Below are 21,125 nucleotides of genomic sequence, written 5' to 3'. Positions count from 1 at the left end.
GGGGCGTTGAATTCTTCATGTGAGGAAGCTATCCAGCTGGCTTACGGAAGGTCGGTGCCCGCCTATGATAAAATAATGCACGGAGGGGCAAATGGAGTCTTCCTCTACCAGTAAAGCTGGACAGTCGCCATATGACCTATAATTATGTCGGTGCGACGTTAAACCCAACAAAATAGAATACACAAGAAAATTATAACCCAAGTGTTATATGTAGACGATTACGTTGGTGTATCTACTTAGGGAGTATTGTTGTTGTTGTTGTTCTCTTTACCTCCTCTTTAGGAGAACAGCTTTTGAATGCGCAGCAATGAATATTGACTAAACATTTCACTACTATAAACACCTTTACCACTACATACAGTCATATATTGAAAAAAAGCTAAAAATGATCAAATCTTTATTATACCATATTTTTTTCATGGAATAAAAAGTCAAATAAGGGAAGGATTCCTTTCAGTAATCATTTAAAATTAAAAACCATCTTCGTTGAATTTCCATGGCAATCTTTTCGGCGCTTATGCGCATGCGCAAAATCAGGGGCAAAATAATATGACAAAAGAGAAATAAATACCTTTTAATAACTTTCGTCAAGAAAAAATTGTTAGTAAGGGCTAATGAATTTGACCCATGCTCGGCTGACAACTATATTTTAGTAGATGTTTTCGTACCGTTTCGTTCTGCCGCATTTTTATGTACATGGGACTTGCAGCAAGAAGGCACTCGTTTTCCTGATAGATATATCATAAAGGACTTGGGGTCGGTCTCATTTTGTAACTAAATACATACGTGAAATAGAAATAGATAGTTTGTGTAATTTTCTGGAGAATTTATTTCACAACGGCCTGGGAAGTGAACCCACTGCTCGCAGGCTCGAATCTCTGGATTAACAGAATTCATATAGGTATATGATAAAACAGAATAAGCTGTTATATAATATATCTATGGTGCTTTTAGCTGTGCAAAGTCATATAAGTTTAGTCAAGACATCACTCACAGATTTATAAAAAATGTCATAATCAGCAGTAATGTTTTCTTACTTAGGTATTTCTACATCGATAAAGGCGAAAACAAATGATTTATATTTACATATGTAGTTTCTCCATCTGTTTACAAACTATTTTATTTTTGTTTAAATAATCACAGTTTCTTCTCCATCAGAAACAAAACCGTTCCTATCAAGCAGAGGCAATTCTTTTTCAACAGACGAACTTTTGCGAGACATTTCCGGCAGGTGCTCGTGACGCCATATCATCACTAGGCATGTAGTAACAGAAATCATGATCAACATCACTGTCGTGATCATAAATCCAAGAAATATTGCAAGTTGAGGTCCATTTTCATCAGTAAATGGTTCGGCTGTAAAAATACAGTTATAATTAGATCAATAATAAATTACAAAAAAACTGCTATACTATTGTATCTGGCTAACTGCAGACATACGGTTGTACTACGGTCCTGTCTGTGGCTGAATTATTGACCATAAGGGGTTTTCTCAACCGTTTAAAAAGTAAAAGGATAGAGTTCCCGGAAGCACAGGGAACAGCAAATACGGCAAAAGCCATGCATTGCATTATTGGCTGCAACAAAATAGAAACTGCAGCGGAAAGATTGCTCCATAAAATCCAATAACAAATACATTTTAATTATATTCAAGATGAAAAAATGGATACCAGGTAGAAGGGGGGGGGGGGGGGGGGGGGGGGGTGGGGGGCGGGGGTAGGGTTGGGGGGGGAGGGCAAGTGGAAAAATATTATGGATGAATATTCAGCCATGAAAGCCATGCTCCAGAAACGCAGTTTCCCTAGACCCTGAACCAAAGCCATGTAAAATTGCACGCACGCACGCACACACATACGACCCCCCGCCCGCCCTCCCGCACGTGCGCGCATACTCATAGCCTTCGGAAAAGTAATACAAACTGACAAGTAGGACAAAACAACACATTTGGGCGCCGGTGGCAAAGAAAAAAACAACAGTTATAAGCTCTAGCCAGTTTATGGTGGGTACCTAACCTCACTTATAGTAAAAAGAGAGGAAGGGGCGTTAAGTAGGGGGGCGGGGGAGGAAAATAACACCACCAACAAACAAGACAATATATATAACATATAATAGGAAACGGACAAAAGCGAAGTTGAAAACAGCGGCACCGCCTTGGAACGGCCATTTACCTATAGGCCACTTACTTATAAAAGGAAACTGGGGGTTTAAACGCGATTAGAGCATTTAGCGCGTTTAAGCATTGTAACGAAGACACTGACAAACTGGTGAACTGTCTAGATGATTCTTAACTGAGAACACAAAGTGAAAAACAAAATTATAGAAAAGAAAAATAATGTATTAAACTTACTCTGGTTACAAATGTCACCAAAATAATTAAGTGCGCATCCATTCGGACATTTTCCGGTGAAAGGGTCACATGTTGTTCCTGGGGAACAGACGCCACATTTCTGACATCCGGTTCCATAATATCCATCGCCACACACTTACACATGGAAATTAAAACACAGTTAAAAATTACACTACGAAAATAACTCTATTAGTTAGCCTTCACAAAGAGAGCACGACAAACATTGGACTCTGACAAATTTATTCTTCTTTCAAGATTTATACAATATTCCGACTGATAATCTACATTGTAGTGTTTACAACTTCGCACGTCACTTTTACATTTCTTATATCATTATTTTTTTTAAACCTTTTTCTGATACTTTCTCAGCCATAATCAAGTTGCAAAACAAGGGGAGTGGTGATCTAATGATCCATTAGTGTCTGCCTCTCATCCCGGGGATCGTGGAGTACAGCCCGTCTGGGGTCACGACTATACCTTCTCGAATGACATCAGTACAGGATTTTTAAGAAGCGGACATGAAAGAGGTTCAAAAAGGCTTGATGCTTTCGTCACAATCAATGTAAAACAAATTAGTCTAAACTATATTGCCAATACAAAGTCACATACTGGTTTTGGAATAAAATAATGGAAAATTGTTATACCTAAAATTACCAGCAATCGCAGGTACATATAATTTAGAAATACAATGTACTAATATTAAATCAGAAAGAAACCTTAGGATCTTATCTAAGAACAAGAGCTGTTTGTAAAACACGTCTGCCCCAATGCTGGTCTGTCGCATTTTCTGTCCCGTTTACACTATGACATTGCCGTATGACCTATTGACCCAATAAGGGTCATCTACTGATCACAGACAATCATCATATGAAGTTTGTAGATTGTAGGCTAAGACTTCTTTAGTTTGAGCTGAAGCTGTCTTTAGTGTCAGTTATCGTGACCTTGGCCGTTGACCTATTGACCGCAAAAACAAATGAGGTCATCTGCAGAGGGTATCAACTTCAGAAGGTTGAAGGCATAAGGCATAAAGGTTCTTAAGTAAATAAATGGAAACCATTTCAGTCTCGAGGTCACTCTGAGCTTGACCTTTAATCTGCCGACTCCTAAAGCAGTCAATTACGTACCACAGGCGACCATCCTGAAGTTTAACGACTGTAGGCAAAACTGTTCTTAAGGCCAAACCGTTACTTAGTTAATAAGCGGAAACCGTTTTTAGTATCGATATCAGTAAGATCTCGACCTTCGACCTACTGACCTCGAAAGCTAAAAATGATAATACACCGAAATTTATATAATACCTGAATCAATTTGTAGAATTAAGGAGCATGTGTGAATAATTAAAGGGGTAGTACTTTGAAATTTTGATATTCAAGACAGAGTTGTTATCCTCTGCACTATAATAAATTTCCTTAGATTCATATTATCATTTGATAAAATTCTTAAGAAGTATGTATAAAATGATGATAATTAAAACTCTGCTCAAGATAAGTTCCTGTCGGAGACCAGCAACGGTGGACAATTGATTCAAAAGCCTTGCTGAGAAGCTAAATATTTTAAAATGAAAAACAGAAAAGTTCAATAAAATGAAACAACATAATAAGTATAAAAAGGGGCAAAACTTTAGCTTAAACGTACGCGATGCATAATGCACTTATTCATACTCCCTTTATTTATTTTCTTATAATTCACTCTGTAAAGATAGGTGCCAGTGACCAGAATAGTCTTATTGCTTGTCTAGAATCAGTATGATAAATATTTTTAAATGAATCAAATTTTAAATAATAACTAGCAGGGGATTAATCAAAGGCCTGAAGGGCCTGAGTCAGCTAATGATTGATGTACTGACAGTATAGTCTACCAGTTTCAGTTTGTTTTTAGTTTTTTTCTTAAAATTTCATAACACAGCTCGATATTTACCCAAAATATTATATCCGGATACGATTACACTTTTCTCCAGTTTCAACAATATATTTTACAAATTGTGATGATACGAAGACATTTAGCAGCAATTGGCAGTAGCTGACATTTAAATCTTTTCATAAAAAAGTTGTTTCGTTTCGTGAAAGCAGCCAAACATAGACGATCTATTTTCGATTTCAAAAACTACAAGAAAATACAATTTAATGTTTCGCCGATTTGTTTATTTCTCGAAAAATAAGAATTAAAATCATTTTAATATCAGTAGTAACTAAACAAACCAGTAAGAGCTTCTTCTTCCGATAATTTATCCGTTTACTGACTGCAAAATTCAACCCACGCAAAGTTTATAGAAATCATACGATGCGTGTTTACGTTCAATGTGGGAGACTTAAGGCTGATCGGCTATGTTACCTAACGCATCCAGACGATTCAGATTTTGTTTTTAAAAAAGCATTGTGTGCGTTTCTATAATTTTATATACGTTTTTATACGCTTAGAAATTATTAGACATGCGTGTTTGCATTATTTCTATACGTAATTTACGCTAATACGCATCTTATCTGGAGCCCTATGGAACTATTTTTTGTCTTTCGCTGGATGTTACCCAAGCTTTGTAAGCCTGCGCAATTCTTAAAATGCACATTTATGCTTAATGAATTACATTCGAGTATTGCACAATTACAAGTCATAAATATGACAGATTACATCGTATATTGGTCATAGCAAAGGGAATTGACACAACTTAACTTCATTCATGCAGTGAACTGTTTGAAGTTTGAGAAATCTAATGGAACTACATCCCTTCATTGTTATTCGGTCCATTTAGAGAATCGCTGAACAGCAAGGACTCGTCAAAAGGCTTTCAGCCTTTAGCCGACTCAAAAACCGTTAAATCAGTTTACGAATTCAAGTTATATACTATTTATCTATTCTGTTTTCAGTAAAGTCCTGTACTTGTATTAATTACTCACTTTCTAAACAGTCCTCTTCTTTATAACCAGGCAGGCATCCATTTTGACACATGCCGGATATTGCGTCACATGAACGACCTTCACCCTCTGCACAACGGCCACATTGTTTGGTGCAATTGATACCAAAGGTCCCATCTGGACAAACTGTGCAGTAACAAATTTTCACAGTAAATAATTGTTGTGTAAGATATATATTACCTTTTCGCAGAACAAGATGTGTTCAACAGTTACTGTCAATCTGCGTGTAATGCTATCAATTCAGTTTCCGAAAATATTCTACTTATAACGTATTACGTCCATGTATTAAATTGCAATCTTCAGACTTTAATCTTGTACAGTTTGAAATTAGGGCTATTTAGATACATGTATCTGCCTTGTGTGAAACTGGCTTGAAAACATTTAACTATTGCGTGCAATTTAATTTATTTCATCATTTACTTGGAAACCGTAGCTACCTTGACTGCAGTTATGTCCTATATAACCACTAGCACATCCAGATAAGCACCTTCCGGTCTCAGTATCACATTTGTCACCATGGCAATGGGTACATCGTTCCCTACAGTTGTTTCCATATGAACCTATTGGGCATTCTGAAATGGTTTGTAAAAGCATTTTCATAATTATAAAAATCATAAATCACTAAAAATGATTTGATGAAAGACAAGAATAAAAGACAAACTGACAAAAAGATAATTTAATTCACTAAAATGATTTTGCTTCAGCACGGGATTGCCGTCATGTACCGGCAGGGACTAAACAGGAATGAGTCTGGTGTGAACGAGAAAAGGTATGTGTCTAGTTATTCTGTCTTAACTTTCTTATAACTACCTCTAGGAAGTTATCTGCCGGCTTCACTAGTAGTATACATTCTCTTTTGCTAAAACTTATCGACTTCCACTATACAGTACGGTGAAAATACCAACCAACTTAAAGTAAAAATACTGTACTTGCACTGGCTCAGGATATATGAAGTTTTCCCTGGCACCTTTCATTCAGAATTAGAATTTATATCTTGTAACTTCAGTCTTTAAGACACACTTCATAGCCAAACAAATGCAAAATTCCTATGGTGCTAGATTTAAATTACAACTTGCAATGTTTCAAATTCATTAAGGGCAGCTTTAATATGTAAATCATCATTTGTTTTAATTACAACTAATGTTTCCTCTGCCTCCGTCCCGAGTTAAAGTCAGCCCGCCCGCCTCAAGTAAGTTAAAGTCAGCCCGCCCGCCTCAAGTTAAAGTCAGCCCGCCCGCCTCAAGTTAATGTTAGCCCGCCCGCCTCAAGTTAAAGTCAGCCCGCCTCAAGTTAAACTCAATAGTGAGAGCGCAGATCTACGGATCGCGGGGTCGTGAGTTCGATCCCCGGGCGGGCGTATGTTCTGCGTGACGATTTGATAAAAGACGTTGTGTCTGATATCATTCGTCCTCCACCTCTGATTCAAGTGGGGAGGTTGGCAGTTACTTGCGGAGAACAGGTTGGTACAGGAACACTGGTTAGGTTAACTGCCCGCCGTTACATAACTGAAATACTGTTGAAAAACTGAAGACTTGCAGTGGATTCACGCTCACGCAGCTGACCATGAGCTGATGTATACTTGCGCAAACGGACTGGCTTGTGCGCAGTAGTAACAAAATAATGAAATATCCGAGAAAAACATTTCTTCTTAAATTTGGTATACTAGTATGCTAGAACCCTGACAACATTATGAAATTTACGAGCACGCTGTTGGGCTGAAAGGCTTAACTAACTCCCACTGACTGTCACGGTACGGTGATATGTTATCTGCTGACAATACAAAATTAAGTAAACTTTTAATTCATCTCCATTGCTGGGAAATCAAAACTTGAAAAGTTATTTCCAAATTTGAAACAATGTGTGAAACTGAAAGTAAAAAAAAATCCTTTGGATATTAAGGGGCTGGAAGTAGTTCGGGGGATACTACAAAACAGTACTGTAAAATCATCTAATTTCGTGAACAAGAAATCTTATGGTTTTGAGCCAAAAATGGCAATTTCATGGGGAAGTGAATTCGTGAATTTCAGCTTTTGAAGATTAAACGAAAGAAAGTTTTACTTGTTCGATGGAATTTAAATTCGTAGGTAAACTTAACCATGTAATCAATGAACAAGAGGACCATGATGGTCCTGAATCGCTCACCTCTTCCCACATGACCCAGTTTTGAGTATGACATCGTTTTTTTTTATTACTTGACATAGTGACCTAGTTTTTGAGCTCATGTGACCCAGTTTTGAACTTGACCTAAATATTATCAAGATAAAAATTCTGACCAATTTTCATGAAGATCCATTGAAAAATATGGTCTCTAGAGAGGTCACAAGGTTTTTCTATTATTTAGACTATTGACCTAGTTTTCGAAGGTACGTGACCCTGTTTTGAACTTTACCTAGATATCATCAAGTTGAACATTCTCACTAATTTTCATGAAGATCTCATGAAAAATATGGCCTATAGAGAGGTCACAAGGTTTTTCTATTTTTATACCTACTGGCCTAGTTTTTGACTGCACGTGATCCAGATTCGAAATTGACTTAGATATTATCAAGATGAACATTCAGATCAATTTTCATGAAGATCCATTGAAAAGTATGGCCTCTAGAGAGGTCAAAAGATTTTAATAATTTTAGATCTACTGACCTAGTTTTTGACCGCAGTTGACCCAGTTTCAAACTTGAACTAGATATCATCAAGATGAACATTCAGACCAACTTTCATACAGATCCCATGAAAAGTATGGCCTCTAGAGAGGTCACAAGGTTTTTTTATTATTTGACCTACTGACCTAGTTTGTTAAGGCACGTGACCCAGTTTCAAACATAACCTAGATATCATTAAGGTGAACATTCTGACCAATTTTCATGAAGATCCATTCAAGGGTATGGCCTCTACAGAGGTCACAAGGTTTTTCTATTTCAAGACCTACTGACCTAGTTTTTGATCGCAGCTGACCCAGTTTCAAACTTGACCTATATATCATCAAGATAAACATTCAGACCAACTTTCATACAGATCCCATGAAAAATATGGCCTCTAGAGAGGTCACAACGTTTTTTTTTCATTATTTGACCTACGGACCTACTTTTTGACGGCACGTGACCCACTTTCGAACTTGACCTAGATATCATCAAGATGAACATTCTGACCAATTTTATGGAGATCCATTCAAAAGTATGGCCTCTAGAGAGGTCACAAGGTTTTTCTATTTTTAGACCTACTGACCTAGTTTTTGACCGCACATGACCCTGTTTCAAACTGGACCTAGAAATCATTAAGATGAACATTCTGACCAATTTTCATGAAGATCTTGTGAAATATATAGCCTCTAGAGAGGTCACAAGGTTTCTCTATTTTTAGACCTACTGACCTAGTTTTTGATGGCACGTGACCCAGTTTCAAACTTGACCTAGATATCATCAAGACGAACATTCAGACCAACTTTCATACAGATCCCATGAAAAATATGGCCTCTAGAGAGGTCACAAGGTTTTTCTATTATTTGACCTACTGACCTAGATTTTATAGCACGTGAGCCACTCTCAGATTTGACCTAGATATCATCAAGGTGAACATTCTGACTAATTTTCATGAAGATCTCATGAAATATATGGCCTCTAGAGAGGTCACAAGGTTTTTCTATTTTTAGACCTACTGACCTAGCTTTTGACTGCACGTGACCCAGTTTCAAACTTGACCTAGATATCATCAAGATGAACATTCAGACCAACTTTCATACAGATCCCATGAAAAATATGGCCTTTAGAGAGGTCACAAGGTTTTTCTATTATTTGACCTACTGACCTAGTTTTTGACGGCACGTAACTCAGTTTCAAACTTGACCTAGATATCATTTCATGAAAATCTTGTGAAATATTTGGCCTCTAGAGAGGTCACAAGGTTTTTCTATTTTTAGATCTACTGACCTAGTTTTTGATGGCACGTGACCCAATTTCAAACTGGACCTAGAAATCATTAAGATGAACATTCTGACCAATTTTCATGAAGATCTTGTGAAATATATAGCCTCTAGAGAGGTCACAAGGTTTCTCTATTTTTAGACCTACTGACCTAGTTTTTGATGGCACGTGACCCAGTTTCAAACTTGACCTAGATATCACAAGATGAACATTCTGATCAACTTTCATAAAGATCCCACAAAAAATGTGACCTCTAGAGTGGTCACAAGCAAAAGTTTACGGACGAACGGACGCACGGACGCCGGACGCCGGACGCCGCGCGATCACAAAAGCTCACCTTGTCACTTTGTGACAGATGAGCTAAAAATAGCTCTCTGTCAATATTAATGACTTCACTGTATCAAAAAAAAAAAGGAAAAAAAAGAAAAAGGAAAAAAACGAAAAACGAGAAAATGAAAAGGAAAAAAATCATGATAATATTCAAAAGGAAATTTCCTGTGGGAGACAGCACAAAGCACTTTGATCGAAATAGTGACAAGTATTGTACAGTCCCCGATTTGTTCTTATTTTCTACTTGTTGGTCAACTTTGTTTCATACCATATTAAGAAAGTCGTTATGTTTAAGCAAAAGGGAAATATACTAGCAAAACTGGAACTTGTCTCGCGTGCGAGATAAAAACAAGACTCACAATCTTTGGTATAAACACATTAAATAGCTGGTCTCCATTATTCTATATAAAATTTAGAATTTGTCAACAGCTGCAGCACACACCAGGACCCATTTTGAATGTCTACAACTTACACTGCCTTGGAGAATGTTGTCAGTGTTGAATACAAATCATCAGAAAAGTGGGTGATCATGTTTGAAGCAAGAAAACTATTTCGAGTCAAACAAACACACTGAAAATTGAGGCCCCAAATTGCAATGTAGTGGTGGTGTATGACCTTAGTTTCTACTGCAAATTCTGTAATGCTACTATTTCATTATAAATGTCAAGTATACATCTGCCATGTGATTTCAGCAAACACTTGTATGCAAATATGCAAAATAGTGCTAAGGGGCATAAAAAAAACAACTGAGAACTCCTTGAATCCGCCATTCTGCGAATACCATTTTTTCCAACTCATTATCCTATTTAGTGTCTGTATACCTTTTCTCGCCTACATTTGTCGCCATACCGGATAATGAAAAACCCGAGCTGGCGTATACTCATGTGTAACTATTCCTACAGTCATCTTAAAAGTAAAATGTGATTGAAACAAACAGATTAAAACGTTTGATCTTTCAAACCTTGTGAACAAAAGACGCCTTGCCATCCAGGGTGACATCCATTGGAACAAACCCCAATTTTTGGATCGCATCTAGAGCCTTCAACACATTGTCCACATTTCTGACTGCAGTTAGTACCATACCAACCAGTAGGACATTCTGTGAAAGTTGAACCATTCATGAATACCATTCATCGCTAATGGGTCAGCTGTTTTCTAACACAAACAGCATATATTTACTACACTTAATTTTTTGTTTTGTTATGTTTTACATGGCTTAACATCACACCGAGAGGATCATTTGTAATATACGCGACTTGAAAATTTCCAGTTTTTGATGGTGGGGAAAGGAACCCATGTGCTCCTCCGGGCATCATTTCAGGCACAAGTGGGCACCTGGTTATAAACACTTTTCTACTGTACACCAGTTGGATGGCTTCCTCACATGCAAGAATTCTACACTCCAAGCAAAGTTTGGAACCCACAGCGGTGAGAGGCAAGTGATTCGAAATCAGCGAACTAGGATTAGCAGTACGCTCATAGCATTAACATTATTGCGGGCATACGATATCGAACCGAGTCCGAGTTTGGTGTAAGAGGCCACAGATACAACAAGAAGTTGCGTATCATGCCCTCGGGTGTATGAGATGTTGTTTTTGAGGTTTTAAGTTTAAAGGTCATTAATGTGGGATGCAGTACCCAAAAGTTGTTGATTAAGATTTTAAGTTTGACGGTAAAGGTCATATGAAGGTCAATGTCACCTATATATAGGTCAGTTTGTAGGTCTTGTCACTGGATTATCATTTATGTGGGCTGTTGGATCAAAAATGTTGTTTATTAAGGTTTTAACGTCAGATATCTGCTGAGAAATATTAGTTTCAGTAACTCCTTCATTGTACAAAATAATATTGTTACCTTCAGTGCACGTTCTTCCCGTGAAGCCTGGCTCACATCCATGAAGACAGCTTCCGTTGATGACGTCACATGCATCAACTCCGTAACAATGTCCACATATGTTCTCACAATTTGGTCCATGCGTATCAACAGGACATTCTAATATGGACAAAAATGCACTAAAGTTCGTGAAATTCTATAAATATTTATAAAGGATGAATTATCTAATTTAACTTATAGTTTTATATAACATAGCGTTATTATTTTGCACAGATTTAGAGTTCTAGCGGAACACAAAATGATTATCTCACCGACACATAACAAGCCGTTGTCAAATCGTTGTGTAAGGAAAACTTTAATGAACAGATATCACTCACGTTGTGTGCAGAACATCCCCGTCCAACCTGATTTGCAGCCATTTTGACACGTGCCTGTCACGTGGTTACATGGTTTGTCGTCTGCACAAAATCCACACCCATATTTACACTCCTCTCCGTATCTGTTTCCAGTGCAAGCTTTAACAGAATAAGATATCACGAGACATTTGATTTATTTTTGAATGTCGCCTCTGAGGTCAACTTATTCCTACATCAGAATGTACATTTTATCAAACAACACATTTTAAGACTACGACTATTTTTTTCAAGTTTCCACTTTAGGTGTGAATGTGAGAGAGGTCCAAGTGCTTCTTTGTTAGAATGATCTTAGACCTGTTTCTCTCTAACTAGTTGTAACTGTCTTTATCATGAATATTTCGTTTTTACATTTTTTCCACCACTATTTAAAGATAGTTTTGATATATCTTGCTCAAATTTAACATATACTTATTTTACTTGTAGTTAAAGCTTACGTGTATAGCAGTCGGTGCCGGTCCATCCAGCGGAACATCCGGTCTTACAAGCACCGGACAAACTGTCACACACTTCCTCTTGATCTGCACAGTTACAAACGTGGTCGCAACCAGGCCCGAACCATTGCGGAGAGCAAACTGGTAAGTTACATTTACATTTTATTCACAGTTAAAACTATTGTTATTTCTAGGCTTTAGGAAAATAGTTTTCACTACTTGGCAGCGTTTACTATAGCTGTCCTAGGTAGGTTTTGCACCCAAGCAACTACTGTTCTTAATTGGAAAAGTAATGAAAATGGATAATGCTATGATAGCCAATATATTCAAATGTCTTCTCGTAAGCACTTAATGGCGACATTGCAAATGGCACTGTGAGAATTTGAATGCAGTCAGTGAACAAGAATGCTAACTTGTCACAATAATCGCCCGTCACAGCAAATTACTTTTGATTTTTAAAATACGCTACTTTAGTAGACTAGTTGCTATCGAAACTGGCAAAGATAATATGCCCATAAACATTCGGATTAAGTCTTGTTAACACTTGGTAAAAGTTGCTTAACTTATTAAGTGGACACTGTTGATTTTCGTTATTTTAAGTACACGTAATTTAAGGGCAATAACTCAAGATAGACTAAGAGCTGGTAATCGAACTTCTGTGAGATTATTTTAATGGTCATTACTACAGTCACTGGAACTACCCCGCTGGCTGTCGAACGTGGTCGACACAGTATGCCCATAAACATTGTGACCCTGTTTGCGAACACTGGGTAAGAACCGTTCAAGTTAGAGAGCGGACACGGTCAATTTTCGCAATATTTAGTATTTCAAGGACCACAACTCCAGAAAAGCTTAGAGCATCCAGCTGGTTATCGATCTTGGCCGAGATATTATTCTCATAAATATTGTGATCCGGTTTGATGGACACTGAACAAGAAGTGCTTAAGTTAGAGAGCGGACACTGTCAAGTTTTACAACTTAGTAATCAAAGGGCCATTCCTCCAAAGTCACTGAAACAATCCGGAAAGTCATTAAAGTTGGCCGAGTAATTATGCCCTTAAATACTGCGATGAAATTTGGTGAACATTGAATAAGACCTGCTCAAGTTTAAGAGCGGACATTTTTAATTTTCACAAGGTTTGTCCATTCAAGGACCATATCTACAGTGCCACAAAGACAATCCAGCTGGTAATAGAACATGGCCGAGATATTATGCCAAAAATAACTTAACTTTACCACAGAACTACATTACAGTGTCTAAACAACTGTGAGAATTTGACTGCGAAAATGACTGAACTTTAACTAAACCAGAGAACTACGTTAAGACTATGGAGGTCCAGTCCTTCCTACGGTACATAATAACTGATTAAAAACAAATATGTTTGGAGACCTTCTCGTGTCACATCAATACTGCATAATTAACAGGCCTATACCTTTAACGTGAAAGTCACAAAGAACAACTGGACCTTGGCGGTTGACAACCATTACGTGATTTCCCACAGTATCATCGTCACATGCTATAGTAGCACCATCCCCGGACACTCTAACTGTAGCACACAGTGTCATTGACATTCGGTTTTCATCCATGCCAGCATACACTCTCCAGCCTTTGATATCAGTAGTTGATTCTGTAAATATTAATCTTTCATAAATACACCACATTAGACAATCGGAATTTATGTACAGCCTCAAATTTTAAATATATCAGTTAAATTGCAAATATTTAGTTCAAATAAGAAGCAGACTACGTAGCGTTGATTAAACAAGAGGACCATGATGGTCCTGAATCGCTCACCTGTCCCTACATGACCCAGTTTTGAACTGAGTATGACGTCGTTTTTTTCCATTATTTGACATAGTGACCTAGTTTTTGAGCTCATGTGACCCAGTTTTGAACTTGACTAGATATCATCAAGATAAAAATTCTGACCAATTTTCATGAAGATCCATTGAAAAAAATGGCCACTAGAGAGGTCACAAGGTTTTTCTATTATTTGACCTAATGACCTAGTTTTTGATGGCACGTGACCCAGTTTTAAACCTGACCTAGATATCATCAAGGTGAACATTCTCACCAATTTACATGAAGATCTCATGAAAAATATGGCCTCTAGAGAGGTCATAAGGTTTTTCTATTTTTATACCTACTGACCTAGTTTTTAACTGCACGTGACCCAGTTTCTAACTTAACCTAGATATATATCATCAAGGTGAACATTCTGACTAATTTTCATGAAGATCCATTGAAAAATATGGCCTCTATAGAGGTCACAAGGTGTTTTTATTATTTGACCTACTGACCTAGTTATTGAAGGCACTTGACCCGGTTTCGAACTTGACCTAGATATCATCAAGGTGAACATTCTGACCAATTTTCATGAAGATCCATTTAAAAGTATGGCCTCTAGAGAGGTCACAAGGTTTTTCTATTTTTAAAACCTGCTGACCTAGTTTTTCATTGCAGTTGACACAGTTTCAAACTTGACCTAGAAATCATCAAGATAAACATTCAAACCAACTTTCATACAGATCCCATGAAAAATATGGCCTCTAGATAGGTCACAAAGTGTTTTTATTATTTGACCTACTGACCTAGTTTTTAAACACACGTAAACCAGTTTTGAACTTGATCTAGATATCATCAAGGTGAACATTCTGACCAATTTTCATGAAGATCCATTGAAAAGTATGGCCTCTAGAGAGGTCATAAGGTTTTTCTATTTTTAGACCTACTGACCTAGTTTTGGACCGCACGTGACCCAGTTTCGAACCTAGATATCATCAAGATGAACATTCTGACCAACTTTCATAAAGATATCATGAAAAATGTGACCTCTAGAGTGGTCACAAGCAAAAGTTTACGGACGCACGGACTGACGCACGGACGCACAGACGACGGACGACGGACGCTGCGCGATCACAAAAGCTCACCTTGTCACTTTGTGACATGTGAGCTAAAAATAATACAACTTACCGCCTTTAATAACAACTGTTTTGATATATGTTACATCGTTAAGTGTTACCATCCACCATCCAGGAACGGTTGGTTGTGATGAGGAACAAGTGGTTGTGGCGTCATCAACGGCAAATGATGCATTCTGGGAGAATGATCCGTTCTTTTGACTCGTAGGGCGCCCATATGCCGCATTTTCTGAAAAGGTCATAGATACATATTGAAACATTAACTTTTCTGTTGTGCTAGTGACAATTGCTTAGCCTATGTATTTCTAATGATCAAAGGAATGGCAAAAACTTTTTATTTACACATTTATACGTAGGAAGCACACAGATCTACTCATTTAATTAGATACCTAAAAGATAAGAAGGTGCAGGTTTCTTGGAAACAATAGGGATCATCTACTTAATGAGTAAAATCAAGCTATCAAGTTTGAAGGTTTTCTTCTTGCACAAGGTATTCCATGTTCAGGTCACCAAAAACAATAGAAGTCATTTACTTTATAAGCCCAGTGATGCTATCAAGTTTGAAGGTTCTAGGTTAAGTGCTTCTCAGGTAATTAAGTGGAAACAGTTTTCAATGTTTAAGCCCCTGTGACCTTAACCTTTGACTTACTGACCCAAAAACAATAGGGGTTATCTACTTCATACGCCTAATCATGCTATCACGTTTGAAGGGTCTGTGTCAAGTGGTTCTCATGTTACCGCGCTGAAATAGTATTTAATGTACAGGCCCCTGTGTCTCTGACCTTTGAACTACTGACCCCAAAATCAATAGAGTTCATCTACTTCATAAACTCAATGCTATCAAGTATGAAGATCCTGAATCAGAGGTTCTCGAGTTATTAAGCGGAAACCTTTTTCAATGTTTAGGCCCCTGTGACATTGACCTTTGACATACTGACCCAACAACAAAACGGGGGTCATCTGCTTCATACACCAGATCATGCAGGTTGGCGGCTCTAGTGGTTCTCAAGTCATTGGGCGGACCGAGGGACCAACTGACCTACCGACCGACGCGTCCGACAGGTGCAAACAACTTTACCCCTGCTTCTTCGGAGGCGGGCATAATAAAGTGGCCCTGTGGTTCAAGTGTGGGAACTTTCCACTGAGAAACGTAGATCAGAGGAATAGTATTACAACCGACCGAGTCATAATTTTCTTTTCTACGATTTTAGCACTTGAAAATAGAAAAAAGGAAAAATTCTTAATACTTTTTATATTTTTTTCTCTCCTTTTTTGTATTTTGTTTATGAATGCTAAAGCTATGCCAAACAACAAACTATTTTTTTTAATTCTATTTTCACTAACATGACTAAAAAGACAGATCACGAAATAAAGTTAAAGTCCATTTTGTAACAAATATTTGTTTCTTATTTTCATTATCTTCTATACATTCAGAGGGTACATCAAGCAAATGGTTCGATCCATTATGATAATTTTGCTATCACGTGTTACAGTTTGGAAATATAAAGGTTACTGGAAAGAATTAAGAAACTTTGAAATAAAAAAATCACATTGAATTAAAGGTAATAAAATCTATTACCATCCAAATAGAATTTAACTAAAACCTAAATCACCAGTTTTAAATATTTTTTAATTTAAAGAAATGTGTAATTTTTCTTCCATGTAGGCCTAATAGTTACACGAAGCAATGCATCATAGTTGCAGGAACAATACATGGTAGTACTAATTGGTTGATTTTCATTAGACTTTATAATAGCGGGAAATACATTTTCAGACAATGAAGATATATGACAAATACTGATAACATCTTAAATGTTAAATTAGTTAAATACACTTTTTCTCCATGTAACAGTTACAGTAACATGTGTTCTCTCATGTAACATCACCATGTTATTTGTTGTTAATTTCAACACTATTATACGGATTCTTTTACATCCCATATGTCCAAAATTTCAGAAACTTCACATCCAAAAATTTTTTACTCAGTGACTGCAACTCATGATTGACATATTGATGAAGTCAAAAATAATCACCGTAACAAAAATAAAAAGAAAAGTATCGTTTCTTAAAATCATAACTTCCATTAGAAAACCTAAGTATTCCATTATACTTCACTTTTCATGTTAACAAGTAAAGGCATTTTTCAGGTTTAACGTCGTATCGACACAATTATAGGTCATATGGCGACTTTCCAGCTTTAATGGTGGAGGAAGACCCCAGATGCCCCTCCGTGCATTATTTCATCACGGGGAAGGCATCTGCGTAGAACCACCGACCTTCCGTAAGCCAAACTAATGGCTTCCTCGCATGAAAAATTCAACACCCGAGTGAGGCTCGAACCCACATCGGTGAGGCCCCGAGTAAAGGTTACTCTTCAAAATGGAACCTTTGACTACGGACCTTTTCTCATTAGACATAGATTATATCATTCGAGCGAGTTAAGATGATGGTATCGACATTAGACTATGAATTTTACAATTCAGGTGTTGAAAAACACAATATTCAGTCAACTTGTGAACATGTTTTATTCTTAAAATCATACCTTTCTAGCACCAATGAGTAAGAAAAACATCCTAATACTCAGTAAAATAAGTGAAACCCTAATGAAAACTATTGGTCATACATGTACACCAATACAGAGAACTGCAATGAATCGTAAAGATTTCAAATGTTCTTACTTTGCTGGCAAGAGTTCCCATACCATCCATGTGCACACCCTGTGTCACAGTACCCGGAAGTGTCGTCACAATCAGCTCCATCCGTACAATGGCACGTAAACATGCACTCTCGACCAAATGTTCCGGAAGGACACCCCTGTACTGAAAAAGACGATGAAACATATAATGTCAGATAGAAGTTTCTACTTCATCAATAAAGAATTTAACTGGGCTATGCTTATCAGTATAACCCATAATACTTGTAAGTATAATTATATATGTGTCATGCGGTGACATTAGTGTTTAAAACTTTCAAATAATTTGTTTTAAAAAATGTTTAAAAATGGTACGTTGTATATGTAAAAACTCGAACTTTGTCAATATTTTTAAAAGAACAAAAGGAATTTACATGCTGTCATTATAAAAATGTTTTATTTCTTACTAAACATTGATAAGATCTTGCAGTGTCAAACTAATTGCTATTATACATCTGTTAATGGTCTTATTGCATTTAATTATATAATCTTAATATCTGTTTATGAGATAGTAATCTTTTGACACGCAAGGACAGAGGTACCTGGTCACGTGAAATCACGTGGAATCTCACTAGGTATCGTGGTATGCGAGATTTGTTGCAAGGGGACATGTAGGTTTCCTGCAATATCATTGGTTAATTTGATTGTTGTTATGAACCTCATAAAAAGTCAATGATAACAGAAAACAGAAGAATTTTACCTACGAAATAAGAAGGACATATACTTCTGTGTTTCATGTCGAGATATCCGACAAGATAGCTACAAAGTTTTAATTAATTTAGTTGTGTTTTTAGAAATTATTGTTGTTATGCGGACATCCATATATTGTTGTTGAAAACTGAATAAAAGAAGAAACAGAATCTGGATTTTGCTAATTCCCTCAATTATAAGCGGACTTAAGCTAAGCAAATAATAAATACTCGAAAAACTGAATTTGAGCTAAAAAAAATTATATATATATATATTCCCCAAAGAAATTTCACGTAACACGCGCAGCGTTACATATGCAATGCTCCGGGCTTTTATTCATAGAATGGTAAAATTTCGCTTTTTTGACGCTGTGATACTCGCCTATTGCATGGTAACTTTGCAGCTTAAATACCAACACTCGTGGAAATTTGATTCTGAATCAGCTATATTATTTTATTATTAAAAAGTCTACATCTTCTTTTTCAATTATGGATTTATTATGAAGTCTTAAATTAGATGCTTACAAGTCCGTGTCTAGTTTGAAAGAATGTATAGATTTTTATAAAAAAAAAAAAAAAAATTCTGTCCAACATGCACATCTTCAATTAATTTCTCTGACCTGCCAACTTATCTACTTGTATGATTGACAAAATACTACTTACCACTGTGAAACAAAGAAACAGTGCTTATCTGGATAATCAGTCCAGAGTAAAAATAATTCATACTTCTCAATCGAGTTTTAATATTGTGTTAATTAAGATGGTAGCAAAACATATCCATGTTTCGAATATACCAGAGAATAAACACAACGTGATCAGAGAAGTAATAAATACGATCAAACAGATAACTGTATACCTTAAACTCAATTTCCATAAAATCGATCGCTTTAAAATTGATTAAATTGATGTAGCATTCAAATGATTAAATGATGCAAAAGGCACATCGGTAAATGTGGTTTTATTATCGTATAAAGTGTGCTTTATATTTTTTTTACTTTTCGACATGAAATATTTCAAGTGTGATTGCCAACAAAAAAACAGGGCTTGCCATTTTTTCAGATACATACACTGAACAAAATAGCTAACCTGTGCTATTTTGAAAATATGTTTAACCATATCGAAAGTACTTTAAAAAAAATAAGCATTTGTAATATGGAATCACGCAAAGATATAATTTTTCTCACTTTACGTTTTTAAAACAAAAATCACACGTAAAAATTGAGTTTTTTTAAAAAACAAACAAACGAGTATATACCATTCATTAGATGATAGAAGTGTACAGTTTGATTTTTAATGAGAACGCACACATTATAAAATGCTCTTTTTCGATTGGACACGTCATTTTATTTTATTTTTACGTTTTTGTCTCGTTTTGAAACTTTTCAAAAATGGATTTAAGTCTTAAAATTAGTATGATGACATAGTTTAATTTTGTTTAAATTTTGAAGTGCTACATGTTTCAACAAAACACTGTTCTGAGAATATGCTAAATTATCAAAGTTGTACTTTAGTAATTTTAGACATGGGCAGAAAAAAAACAAAAACAAAAAAAAACACACACAAATGACGGGTTATTTGCTTTGTTTGAAGGATATATAAACTTTATGCTGAAGAATTTATTTGTATTTAGATGTTAAATACAAAAATTGCAAAAGAAAAACACACAACCAGTCAAGCCGCAGTATGTATAATGTATTTATAATGGATGGATCCGGGTTGTCAATAAAGCTAATTGTTACCAATAAGATAACGCGGATTATTGAGTGCGCTTCACTTGTTGCTAACCAACCATTCTTTACCACAAGCTTGTTACTGATTAATTCTAATGCTTGATATGGAACAATTTTATTCGGAGAAATAGTGTTGAGATATGTAACGCCGGCGAGCGGTACCAGGCAATTCTAAAAGGGGTACATTCATTTTGTGCAGATTTAGAGAAATGTACTTGTTGGATAGAAGCACGAATAACTGAACGGTGAATGAACCAGTAAATGTAATTCCAGGGACATTGATAGATACATTATTCATTGCAATTCTTCTAATCTTTATATTTATGAGTTATATTAATAAGCTGTGTGCACAACACAGTTTGACTCCCGTCCAAAAAGAGTATGTATTTTGGAATCTATGGAGAATACAACAAACACAGATTTGGAAAGAGTATGTGTGTGTATATCTTTATTTACGTAAAACCTTTTGATTTCAATGTGTCCAGTTTCGCCGTTTTCACACACTTCCACCGGGAGTCGCATTCAAGAATAAACGTTGCGAGTCCGCATTCTTGAATATGTCTGTCTGTGTATTTTTGTCGATGTACTGATTTTGCGATCGGCTCCTTCCTTTTACCGTACCCAGTAGATCTATACATAGAGCTCTGAATTCGGCTACCCATCATCGGGCCTCAGTCAATACATGCGATCAGCTGTTTAGACCGCATAGAGGCTATGACTACGTACCCAGTAGCAGCAGCGATGACAGATTTTGGATGAAAGGCTCGTTAAATTTGTTTTCTGTTTAAAACTGCATTGAGATGCAGTCAGAGGTTTAGATCTCTCAAAATACCAAGCTTCTGAATTTGACTTAGTCATTTCTTCTATTCCGCCAGGGTCATTGATGCATGAATTCCTTTTGTATATTGA

General features: G+C 36.4%; 1 protein-coding gene across 1 annotated transcript; it reads right to left on the bottom strand.

Moving 5' to 3' along the window:
* Positions 1-422: 422 nt before the first annotated feature.
* On the bottom strand, positions 423-19,308 carry LOC123525347 (multiple epidermal growth factor-like domains protein 10). Its single transcript, XM_045304315.2, has 12 exons — positions 19,150-19,308; positions 17,784-17,924; positions 15,158-15,334; positions 13,617-13,811; positions 12,187-12,324; positions 11,714-11,851; positions 11,358-11,495; positions 10,465-10,602; positions 5,694-5,828; positions 5,239-5,382; positions 2,348-2,482; positions 423-1,356 (listed from the first exon to the last, which is right to left on the bottom strand). Exons 1-12 carry the CDS (start codon positions 19,208-19,210, stop codon positions 1,130-1,132), a joined length of 1,767 nt encoding a protein of 588 aa, XP_045160250.2. The 5' UTR covers positions 19,211-19,308; the 3' UTR covers positions 423-1,129.
* Positions 19,309-21,125: the final 1,817 nt, after the last annotated feature.

The sequence above is a fragment of the Mercenaria mercenaria genome, chromosome 3 (genome assembly GCF_021730395.1).
Source record: "Mercenaria mercenaria strain notata chromosome 3, MADL_Memer_1, whole genome shotgun sequence".
In the NCBI taxonomy this organism is placed as follows: Eukaryota; Metazoa; Mollusca; class Bivalvia; order Venerida; family Veneridae; genus Mercenaria; species Mercenaria mercenaria.
This window is presented reverse-complemented; position numbering and strand designations above follow the sequence as displayed.

What these genes read in the sequence shown, in the direction of transcription:
- LOC123525347 (XM_045304315.2), bottom strand. Translation starts at nt 19,210, where the DNA reads ATGAATTATTTTTACTCTGGACTGATTATCCAGATAAGCACTGTTTCT. An exon ending in AGAAGAGGACTGTTTAGAAA is followed by an intron (nt 2,483 to 5,238) that starts GTGAGTAATTAA and finishes TCCATGTGTAAG; the next exon opens with TGTGTGGCGATGGATATTAT. An exon ending in TGGTGACATTTGTAACCAGA is followed by an intron (nt 1,357 to 2,347) that starts GTAAGTTTAATA and finishes GTATTTTTACAG; the next exon opens with CCGAACCATTTACTGATGAA.